We start from the raw sequence: 12,111 nt of genomic DNA, 5'->3' as shown, positions 1-12,111 counted from the left end.
TCTAAGCATGTTTTTATTAGTATACTAAACAGGATTTATACATTATAAGTACTCTAAAAGACCGACAAAATCACAAGTCATAATTTCAATGTAATTTCAATAATGTATTACAATTAAGTATTGTCATAAATATGAAGATATTTACAAAATAATATATCAAATTATGGACAACTTTGTTTAAAAGTGTGATGTTTTAAAATAAACAAATCTTACATTGCAAAGCCTGGGCCAATCAAAGTTTCTCCCATAAGTGACCCCCCCAACACTACCCTAAAAAGTTCACCAATCAGATTTGAAGATCAGATTTTGTCACATAAAAGTACATTTATTCTCAAAACAGTCCTGCCTTCTTTTTAAGGTCATTCTGACGCCATTTGGGCAGCCGTTGGAAATCACTTCGTGTGCACCCGAGGAGATTCTCAAATTCTGTATCTGTCAAACTGACCTGTAATAAACATAGTTTTAATATAAGCAAAAACACGTACAGTAGTAACCTTACAAAACACACAATATATAGGCTAATAATGAACTTTACACTGCAGTAACTGTTTAAATACTGTAAGTACAATACAACAACTGTATACCTTCCACTTATTCCAACTCACTTTGGATAAAAGCATCTGCTAAATGTTCATGTCTGTGTCCAGTTATAGATAGTGCTGTATGTTGTCACTTATTTTATTCATTTTTTAATTTCAAAGCCCCTTATACCCACCTCTTTTTTGTCAAAGTCCCCTCCATGAGGAATTTGTCCAGGGGTTTTATTCACCATCTGCTCAGAGCTCACATGCTGTGCTTTACCAGAAGACTGTCTCTGTGCACTGGAGCTGGACGACTGTGTTCGCTGGTTTATGGACTTTAAATTTCCTGGACCTCCAGGAGCTGTGTAACTCCCAGCACCTCCACCTGATTTCTTATTCGGATCTACGTTGTTAACGCTCTACAAGAAAATGGATTGGCATCATGTTAGTTCCCCTGTGGATCATATTTACAACTGAATGCAATAAAACAGGATTAATAGATTGGATTAAATGACAGAGAGCAATGTGTGGGTGTTAGAAAGGCAAGCAGTGAATCAGTAGGGGGAAAGTTTACCACAGTGATTTGTGAAACTTCACCCAGCTGGCTTTTCATCTCCTCGTATGAAAGGCCGCCCTGCAATAGAGTGTTTATTAAGTCTTTAACTAAACGGAAATAAAGATGTATCTATTGCTTGTGTCTTGTAGCATTTATTTGTACATGTATCTATTGTGTGATAGGGTCAAAAGTGTTTAATGTGAATAGAAAATGCAACCAATCATTCGACAAGGATGTTTTTGATATCAAAGACAAAACTTTTCCTTCCCTTTACTATCTGTGCTTTAAATAGTGTCAAGTAAGCATAGATTTCTTTGGTTTTATTTGTATCCTATCTTAAACCGACTCCATCCAGCTCAAACTAGCCAAAAATATCTCACAAATAAATACATTTGTACCATAAACTCATTGGCTTATTTTTCATGCCTGTTATTTTAATACAGCATGGGAATTTATACACCAGGCATTGTGTTAGTCTCAGAAAGATGGTGAAGATTTTTAATGAGAACACATTTGGTAAATAAAAAATTGAGTTAGAAACAATGATTATGTTACGAAACAAGATGTAAAGTATAGATTGATTGCGTGGCAGGTTAATGAATTTACGCTTTATTGCTGCCCCCTAGTGGACAATTGATGTTAGATCAACTCACGCTCCACTTGTGAGGATCCCAAGCATCAAACCAGCCAGTGAATGTGAGGGGTTCATTGCCCTGTTTAACAGTGATTATGGGTGTCCCGGGGTCTCGTCCAGCGGGGTGGGTTTGAAGATATTCCACTGCAGAAAGATTTGCCTCCTGTGTCTCATACTGGTTAGATGAGTTACCAATCCAGAGGAATATCTGAAAAGGGGAGACGAGTTTTTAAATAGGCATGCGTGTTATAGTAATCTGGGCTGAAAATGGGTGGGCCAGAGGGGGACGGAGTAAAGTGAGTGAATTTCAAAGGGGGGGGGGGGCTTGTTGGAGTCCCACCTCGAAATGTGGAGGACTTCCATCCAAGTGCAATGCACATCTCATACATAAATATAGCATTATGCGTTATGGTTTAAAATATAAAATATGTCCACCATTTCCAGCACTGTAACCTTTTGTTTGAGCACATTTTGCATAAACCTGACTGCCATCACCACATCACAGCCACACGCAGAATCCTGCACACACATAATCCCACCTCCTCCCAGGTATCTAGCAACATGGCATCATCTTCATCCAGGTCTTCCTGTGTAAAGTCAGCCACTTCGGTCATGAGGAATCGGCCCGTCTGATTGGAGCATTCAAACAGGCGAGGAGAGTGAGGCAGGTCTTCTTTCTCCAGTCTGAAGATTGTAATTGCACGATTAAATTGAGTTTGCGTATAAAATGATGTCGTCATTTCTCTGCAGATTTACCTCTTGTCACAGGCGTATGGACATTTTCCTCCCAGAGCCACCCAGAAAGCAGCTGGTTCCTGCCCCTCCATCACTATCTGTTTATCCTGCTGAGAGAGCACGTCGGCGACGCTTTTGCCCATCTCCCTTTCATCACCACTGCAACCCTGTGAACACAACAACGCAAACAGATTTTGTTTAAAGAAATACATTATTTGTCACATTAATGTGCCATTTTTATAGCGAGTTAACTGGACACCATTTTTTCTTCTTTTCATTTGTTAACTAGAAAAATACAAATATTCCACATAGGCTTTAAATAAACAATAGGTCATAAAATCTGTGTGCACCATAATGTAAAATAAACATTTTACGCAGTGCATAACTATGTGAACTATTATTATGTAATAATTACATAAAGCAAGCGGAGCGTAGGTTGTTATATAACGAAGTTTGATCGTATAAAGTTTTCAAACACTTGCCTTTCCATACCACAAGTAAATGACCGAATCAGTTTTGAGCAGAAAGACGTCATTGGTGTTCAGAGAAGAGGCTCGTCCTGGGACCTCTGTCGCCTTTGTGTTCATTTCATGCGACCCTCTGACCTGGAAGAGCCTGGCACCAGGGTTAGGGTTCACCACACCCGCTCGCCCCGTCCCACCCTGAGAACATCAACATCAAGTATTTGCACACTTCAGTCAAAACAATGCATGAATGGCTTTGCACTTTCTATTTAAATAAAGCGTCAAATCAAACACATTGTCAAGCGCGATATTGTAAAATATGTTTAAAATGAGACTAATAGATCAAATACTTTAAGGACGGAGGACTATTAGAAATCATGTTTATTGTGAGATGTTTTATCTCCGACTGACTTTTTGAGCAAAAATGTCAAAAATAAAATGTTTCAGGAATGTTTATGAGTACTATTATGAAGTGATGGTCACCTCATAGATGATGAGTTTTCCTTTAAAGATAGCCAGGAAGTGTTTGGGCTCTTTTCCCATCACCACTCTGACTTGTGTTGGGGCTCCATTGTATTTGTTATCCAGATTCACGGCCTGATACGCACATGCTGTCACCTCATCCTTTGTGGCATGACGACCCTGGAGGACACATATGCTTCATGTCACATGTCATTCCTAAAAAAATAGTCTTATAGTGTGTACAAGAAGGTCCCAAAGTCCGAGGACACATTTAATCAAATCTGAATCATGTAATTCAATTCAAGTTTATTTATAAAGCGCTTTTCATAATGTGCACTGTTCCAAAGCAGCTTTACAGGAGCAAATAAGAAAATTACAGAAAGGTAAAACACAGCCCAGTGCATGGTGGTCACAGAGCAAGCAAGATCATTCGAACGATTAATATCTAATAAATAAATAATTGTGTGAAATGATTAAGAAATATCTGATTCTGAACCGTCCCATGAAGTTTCACAAATCAAATGTGCTATTGATCATATTTCTTGTTTTGTAACATTAGGGACATTTTTTATCACTACTGGGATAAAACTGTGAATCACTTGCAATGCTTTTGTCAGTTTCTTCATGCTGTTATTGAAGTAAAATGTGATGTTCATAATACAAAAACTTTGTTTTTTCTTATTATGTAAATCATAGGTCTTCCACACTACATAGGAATAAACTTTTATAGAAATGTATAGAATTTTTAATAGTGTATTGTCCTAAAGACAATGCACGTGTCTCCCCACCTGCCACATGTAGAGGATGTATTGGGGTTTATTAGCTCTATTGTAGGTGTACAGCACCAGGTAACAATCTCCACCATAGAACTGTCCATACGTTTTCGGGCTGACCTCCTTCAGCTCAAGTTGTTCAATCCTCCAGATCTAAACAGAAGATGGCGACGCTAAAGAATTCCCAAGTGTATTAATGCTTCAGTCATAACAATGACGTGCACGTGCGTCATACCTGAACTTCACCTGACGCATCATCCACCATCCGCTCCTGAGCCGCAAGCTTCGGCTGAGCGTGGAGCTCCATGACATCAAACTTTACCTGATCCACTTTAGCTGGAGGACAGGTACATACAAAATCAATGCAAACCCAAAAGTGACACACCTACACCCTCATATAGAAAGAGTAGTGCGGAATGAGTAAATTACCTATCTTGCCCACAGCGTGAGTCTTTCCAAGGCCTTGAATTTGACCTGCTTCTTTCCAGGACTTGAAGAGATGTTTAAACATGGCAGATTCTCCTCCTTCACTCATAACCTCCACCTTAGTGTTCGATGGGTAGTTCTTTGCTTTTATAAAGCCCTGAAGGATAAAGATTTGTGTGCAAAAAATGTGTATTACTTCATTCATAATTTTCCATAGATAATACTATTTTTAAAACATTAAGCCCAGTTGAATTTAAATGCTTAAGATTTGTACAGGATGCATTTTTTGTTGTATAACGTTAGCCAACAGAACACATTTCTTAAAGGGATAGTTTATTCAAAACTGAAAATTCTGTCAATGACTTTCTTTCTTCTGCAGAACACAAAAGAAGATATTTTGAAGAATGTTGGTACAGCCTGACAAAATTGGGCCCCATTGACTTCCATTGTATGGACACAAAACCACTGAGACATTTCTCCAAATATCTCTTTTTGTGTTCTATAGAAGAGTCATACACAGATTTTAAACCACATCAGAATGAATAAACCGTATCAGGTTTTTCATTATTGGGCGGTCTATCCCTCTTCACTTCTCTCTTCCAAATTGCATCCGTGGTTTAAAGCAAGACAGAGGGAAGGTCTCAAATACATTGTGGGCCCATTTCCCAAGCTTTTTTATTCAATTTTATTTTGTAAAAAATACACATGAAGTCATTCTCCTATCAAACTCTTTTATCCCATCGACACACACTCACAAACTTACAACTCCCCGACTCAGAGCTGAACGTCTCTCTTCCTTAGATGCGTTTTTTCCCTTCCAGACCATCACCGAACTGCCACCCTGATCTAATATATAACAATCCTGAAAAAACATCACAACCACAGTTAGATCGGGTCATATTTTAAATGATATTGTGAATGTCAAATGTCTCACAGAGGAGCGCAGCAGATCCTGGGTCAGTGGGCTGGCAGCAACTTCCTGCACCATAAGCTGACCGCTGGCATCAGACACGCTAATACAAACGTTAATAAAGTACATATCATAAGTCTTCATGTTAGAGGATTAGACATAAAAAATTCAAAAACTAGGCAGATAGATAACAGCTTCTTACTGGTAGAGCTTGACGTTAGAGTTCTGGTTTTGGTCTGGTTTGTCATCGGGTACCGCCTCTTTCAGGTGTCCAGACCTTTGACCCAAGACAGATATCATAACCTTCATGAGTTCAGGAGAAGCTTCTTCCTGTCCACCCTCAATCACACCAATCTGAACCCGACCGCCACGCTCTCTGTCCCGGATGTCCTGAGCCAACAGAACAGCCTGCAACCAAGGAATTGATCCATTTGTTCGTTCATTCGTCCTTCAGAATTCTCTCAAACCACTCGAACAACAGTACCTTTAATTTTTCTTGTCGGTTGCTTTGGGGGCCATTCCATTGTATTATTGCTTTTCCCACGTCCAGCAAGAATATGTCCCCCAGATTCAAACTGCTCCAGGACACCTCCACCTGCAGAAGACACACATGGTCCACTTTAGGTCACCCAGAGAGGAGTCAAACGGTTATCTGTTTGTGTTTAGTTTACCTCTCTAGCTGTCACGTGTTTCGTCCCCTTGACGTGAAGCAGTCGCAGAATGTTGTACACGTTGGTGTCCACATGCGTAAAGCCTGATCCCACGCCACCTTTTTTGTAACTACAGAGATATAGGTGGACGTTACTCAAGATCTGAGGAAAATGGTTGTTCATGCACATCAAAATGATTTTTACATACATGATGCCATTCTTGAAGTAGCTTTTGAATTTGGGGGATTCGGCTCCCTGGACCTCACGGTACTGAACGGGAGAGCCACCGAGATATCCGTCCAACTGGGACACATAGATAGCCGCTGCCCCCTGCTCATCCTGAGACGAACTGTTGCCTATCCAGTAATGGATGTCAGTGGATTTTGAGGAGTCACCGCTCACCTGAATGAAATAATGGAATGAGACATCAGTCATTTCATGACATCGGTGCTAATTCAAAAAATACGTTTTTAAATACACATGAAGACAGCTTAAAAGGAAAAGAATTTGAATCGTGCCACATCATGCTTTATAATTTCTTATTTTATGACTATTAACCTACATAATGTGTTAATTTTTTTTTAATTATACTTGATATTTTTAAAATATTAAAATGGCACATTTTCACATATATGAGCAGTATTGTATAAATAGATTGTTGAAATATATTGAATACATCCTAATTTTGAAGGGTCACAACATGTCAATAAAACAATCTATAATAATGTAGAGCTATGGATATTAGGCAGTCTTTAAAATCCATCATGACGTTTCTTGAAATTAGATTATTTTACTGTCTACTCACATGAACAATGACATAGCAGTCACCCTCAAAGAAATTTCCATATGCTTGCTCTGGAACAGGGCTCATTTGCAATTTCTACAGAACACAAAATAACATATAATAGTGGGAATTAAAAACACTTCACGGCTGCACAGACATCCCAACATGCATATACTGAAGGAAATAAATTGTGGCCTTACATTGATGGTCCAGATCTGTAAACCAGGCTTTCTATGAACGCTTTTAAACACATCTGTGGTTTCAGCCATTCTGCCGGACTGTGAGAAGAAATTTCAACGTGCAAACTAACTGTAAAAAAACAGAAATGCAATCAAATGGAATTTTTTGCAAGAAAATACAATGAAATGATTTCTGTGTAATGTAAAACAGCACTGGGATGTTTTGCTGTTTGTATAACTCATGTGATGTTGTATGCTCGTGTGATGTTGCGTAAGTAGATATTGAATAGAGGGATTTATTCAGAACTAAACTCATCTTCATAACAAGTTTATTAAAAATGACGACTGTCGGTGTGAAGTATCCAGAAGTGTTCAATAAAAATAGATGCTATTAACACTCATAAGGGCGAGTGATAAAAAACAGATGGTTTCCAAAAGAACGATGAAGAGGAAACAAGATGATTTTGTCTTCTCTACAGCAAATGTGCAGTTAATAAACAGTGTCACCGAGCACCATGGCAACAAATGGATTTTACATTGTAAGAAGTCCTTATAACACGCTCAATATACACAAAGCTACTTAGCAACAGCGAAATGCCTCAAAAATGAATTTATTTTGGAAAACTACACCTAGCTTAAATGAATCATGTGGAAATTTAGCAAGACTTGTGTCATATGACTGCAAAAAGTCTTTTTCAGATGTTTCCTCATCTGTATTTTACGAGAGCATTAAGAGCTGTGATCCTTATTAAGACATATACCCCACAAATAATTGATGGGGTGTAAACAAACAAGAGAACGAATCATTACCTACACATATAAAGTACAATTTTTCGCACAAGGTGCAGAGGAAAAAAGCTGACCTTTCATTCTAACAGCGCAGTTGTTGCTAAGAAACTATTGTGCATGAATATTGACTCTAAAGCATGAACACACGAGGAAGAGTAAAACAGGAACACTTCCAGCAGTGGACACCACCCTTCATTTCAATACTTCCAGCAGAGAAATTATACAACAGGTCAGATAAAGCCATGCAAACAGAAGCACTGATATCTGTAATCTACATTCTCATATCTGCAGGATACAGTTCATGAGCTATTTAGGCTTGTGAAATAAATAGTAGAAAGGCTTGAAAAGGTAAATGATGTTAACTATCATCGAAAATGTAATAAATCATAGTTGCTATAGAAAGATTTTTTATGGCACTTAGTTGCACATGCTTTTCAATAAAATAGATTTGAAAGATTTCATAAAATAGATGACTAACATTTTAAACACGTTGTAAAATGAGTTTGATACATCACAAACAAACCTCGCACTTCTATTTGAATGAAAATGATGTTCGTTAAAAGTGCCAAGATAAAAGAAAAAGTAATATCAAACGAAAGCAACGATGATTTTATGGAAAATCATAATAAATTATTAGCTAGTCGTAAAATCATACTGTCATGTTTTAACCAATGAATGACATCACACCATTAATGGGTGATTTGAATCCTTGCATAACTGGTTTTCTAGTGAATTAATATGTCTATTGACAGACCTGACCAAACAATAGCAAGAACAGAGTTGATCCATAAGTCCTAATGAAAACCACGGCTTAGTGTCATATTTCCCAGAGAAAGTTCAGAGAGAGACGGACTATTTCTAACAAGGTTTATGTTTTTTCTTTGTCCACATACAAAATATTATGCAATCTAGCACAACAATAACAACAAGTATTATTTAAAGAAAATTAAAGACACACTGACAGATTAACAGACTGACATTAAGGTCATAACCAGTCACCAGTATGATAATATGCACTGTAAAGCATAGCTTTAATACTCAAATACAAACAAGTTTGTACGTTTGATTCTTTAAAATATCAGAAAATGTACACGTATCATCTCATGTTAAATATACAATTATGTACAGTAAGTCAGCATAACAGTTTTAATTCTTGATTTTTTTGCATTTTAGAATAATCTTTCTTACCTGTACGCCCAGACCGGTGTGTTGTTCACAGTCGTAATGTAATATTGAATTATGACAAATCCTTCGGCCTCTGCATTTACACAGTGTGTTTGGATTAGGGATAGGCTTGTATTTGTCCAGCCCTACAGGTGAGAACACACCTCAATACCCACACAAGACTTTATATGGACAAGACCTGTTTCCCCTGAACTCTGACATAACACTGGCTAGTAGAAGACATGCGATTGTCTTTCCTATTATAATGACCCTAAAAGGAAATATATGGATTTCCATATATACATCTATTTTGTCTATTTTTAGAAACATTTCACTAATGGCAAAGACCATTTACCGAAGGACCAATATAGAAAAAAATCTAAAAATACAAGACAAAAATGTATTTCCCTTCCATACAAAGAAGTGTACCTGTAAGAAACGTTTTACTTGCATGACAAATTTTGCCTCACAATTAATTTCCTTACATGAATAGTCAAAACCAACCCTGAGGCACCACGCAAACATAACATGAACAAGGAAACAAACTGTACGTTAGGAAAACCATCATTATCATATTTCCTCTAGCTAATGAACAATGGCATGTTTTCAGCTGGGCGAGGTCAGAGAGAATGAAGACTCTGTCTTACTTCTTATTCTACTCACATCAGATGTCTCAGCACCCACCAGCTCAGATGAGAACCTCACACAGAATTCCCCCCAAAAAACAAGAAATGAGACATTGATTAACGTCTTCCAGTTCAGCAGATGGAGAGACAGACCGAATGAGAAGCATTTGGACAGATATCACAGACTTTCTATGGCAAACGGCCCATCAGCTACTCACAAATAAATGTAAAGCCAAAGCAAAAGTGGTGCTTCAGTAAAACTACAGGACAGAATGCCATTCTGAGTGAGATGGAAAGAGGCAAACCAAGTCATAAAATACTTTTGAATAAAAGTGGGATAAAATGTTTTCTTTTCATTTCTATGAATTAATATTGTGCCAGGGGAAAACTCTAAATGATGTGATTTAGCTATGAAACTACAAACTAAATGATATTCACAAAGCACATGAGCCTGGAGGGGTGGGTTACAGTTTGAATAAGCTTGAGTGCAGAATGACGTAAAATACAAACAAAAGAACATTATACTAAATGAAACAAAGAAGATTTTATGCTTGGCTGTAAGCAACGATGCTGTGTAATGCTCATTTGTAAATTGTTTTGAATGAAGGTGTATGTAGACAATATGTAAATGTTTTTCTAACGTTTATAAGGTGTCACGAAAATTCAGGTCCCACCAATAATAAATAATAAAAATATAAATTAATAATAAATCATGGCTGGAAAATTGTACAGTTTGACTCAAATATAACCAGTTCCACTGAATCCGCAGTATTATAATATAATATAATATAATATAATAACTGTATAATAAGGAACTTTGGAGAAAATTGGATTTTTTACCGACAACATAAAACAGTCTGTCCCTCCCTCCGGCTCCAGTACACACACGCTCCCACCCCCACACACATTCGCACACTTACACACGCACACAAACATCAATGACAATAGTAAAACAAACACTTATGACTCATTCCCAGCGCTGCAGCTCAACATATAAGAGCTCATATTCAGCTGGGCGGGCATGTGGCGGTCCTTCCCAGAGACACCTTTGGCAAACAGCACTCTGCCTGCACCCAAATTCAAAATGTAATTTTATACTCTCAGACGCACACAGGACAGTTTTCAACTGTGAGAGGCAAAACACACAAACCACAGTCCTGAAGGTCATGTGATTCACAAGGCTTCTGGGTGGTACCATATTTGGAAATATGTAAGCTAATAATTAAGAACCAGCGGCTTCTGATGGTAATGTCTATCCTTCTGACAGCACGCACTGTGCAATGAAACATGTTTCGTCAGTTTTAAAGCTAATCCAAAACTGTTTACATGTACATAGTTAAAACCAAAAAAGGTGCTTCATATTTCAACCAACTTAACATTACAGTTACACCATGAAGGTATTTGTAAGGGTCAGGTCATACTAAAAGATTTTACATTGTAAACTGAGGCTTACAAATATATAATATTGAAAAGGTGAAATATTCTTACCCTTCACACAATCCAAAGGTAGCGTATTAAAATCACATAATATTCTTCACCTATAAATGAAGAGTTAACATCTACTACATAAATTATCACATGAACAAGGTTTATCCACCCCTAAAATTGCAGAAAATGTATTTACTGTCACAACAGTCAGTCTTTGGTTGCTTCTGAGTAAAGAACAGCTTAAGGTTCGTGCCAAATCATGCAAAACTAACTGATTAAGCCTGGGAGTTACGTTTTACATTAACTATGTGTAACAAAGACCACATTCCTGTGAATTTCTTCCTGATTCATGATGCACTATTATTAAAGCACCATTTTTTAAGGCAGAACGTCCCACACATCAAAGGGTAAAAGGTCCCCCAAAATATACCAAAAGCATCTCGACCCCCGGATGTTTTTGTCATGGTAGTAAATAAATATGAATACAATTTAAAACACATAGATTGCAATAAAAATCAAAACAATGTTTTGATGAAATATTTTAACATTTAGATTTAGCCAGCGCAATACCTCTAAGGCCCACCGGGGGGCCACAGCACACAATATTGAAACCTAATTTAAAGAGACAATTCAGCGAAAAATGAAAGTTCTGTCATAATTTATTCACCCACATATCATTCAAACCTGTATGCCTTTCTTTCTTCTCCAGAACACAAAAGAAGATATTTTGAAGAATGTTGGTAAACTGAACATGGCCGTACTCATTCACTTCTATTAGACATAAAATCAATACAAGTCAATGGGTACCACCATTGTTTTGTTGCCAACATTCTTCAAAATATATTCCTTTCTGTTCTGCAACAGAAAGAAAATCATAGAGGTCTTAGATGACAAGAGGGTGAGTAAATGATGACAGAAATTTCATTTTTGGGTGAACTCTTACTTTAAGGAAATTCTTAGTGTGGAAAACAGAACATATGCACTTGTATAACCATGCATGGTATCGCAAC

General features: G+C 37.4%; 1 protein-coding gene across 2 annotated transcripts; it reads right to left on the bottom strand.

The window, feature by feature from the left end:
• Positions 1–3: 3 nt before the first annotated feature.
• vill (villin-like) lies at positions 4–11,140 on the bottom strand. 2 transcript variants are annotated; one of them, XM_056738088.1, is made up of 21 exons: positions 9,695–11,140; positions 9,072–9,193; positions 7,116–7,224; positions 6,937–7,011; positions 6,340–6,533; positions 6,153–6,261; positions 5,966–6,076; positions 5,684–5,889; positions 5,506–5,584; positions 5,335–5,433; positions 4,575–4,728; positions 4,381–4,481; positions 4,161–4,298; positions 3,394–3,552; positions 2,929–3,108; positions 2,468–2,613; positions 2,251–2,395; positions 1,731–1,919; positions 1,096–1,155; positions 716–940; positions 4–445 (listed from the first exon to the last, which is right to left on the bottom strand). In XM_056738088.1, the coding sequence occupies exons 3-21, from the start codon at positions 7,182–7,184 to the stop codon at positions 332–334; spliced, it is 2,553 nt and encodes an 850-aa protein (XP_056594066.1). In that variant the 5' UTR covers positions 7,185–7,224; positions 9,072–9,193; positions 9,695–11,140; the 3' UTR covers positions 4–331. The 2 variants fall into 2 exon arrangements, with proteins under 2 accessions (XP_056594066.1, XP_056594067.1); XM_056738089.1 differs by lacking the exon at positions 1,096–1,155 and having other exon boundaries at positions 9,695–11,139.
• Positions 11,141–12,111: the final 971 nt, after the last annotated feature.

The sequence above is a fragment of the Triplophysa dalaica genome, chromosome 23 (assembly GCF_015846415.1).
Source record: "Triplophysa dalaica isolate WHDGS20190420 chromosome 23, ASM1584641v1, whole genome shotgun sequence".
Classification (NCBI taxonomy): domain Eukaryota; kingdom Metazoa; phylum Chordata; class Actinopteri; order Cypriniformes; family Nemacheilidae; genus Triplophysa; species Triplophysa dalaica.
Note: the sequence above shows the minus strand (reverse complement) of the source record. Positions and strands in the feature narration are given on the sequence as shown.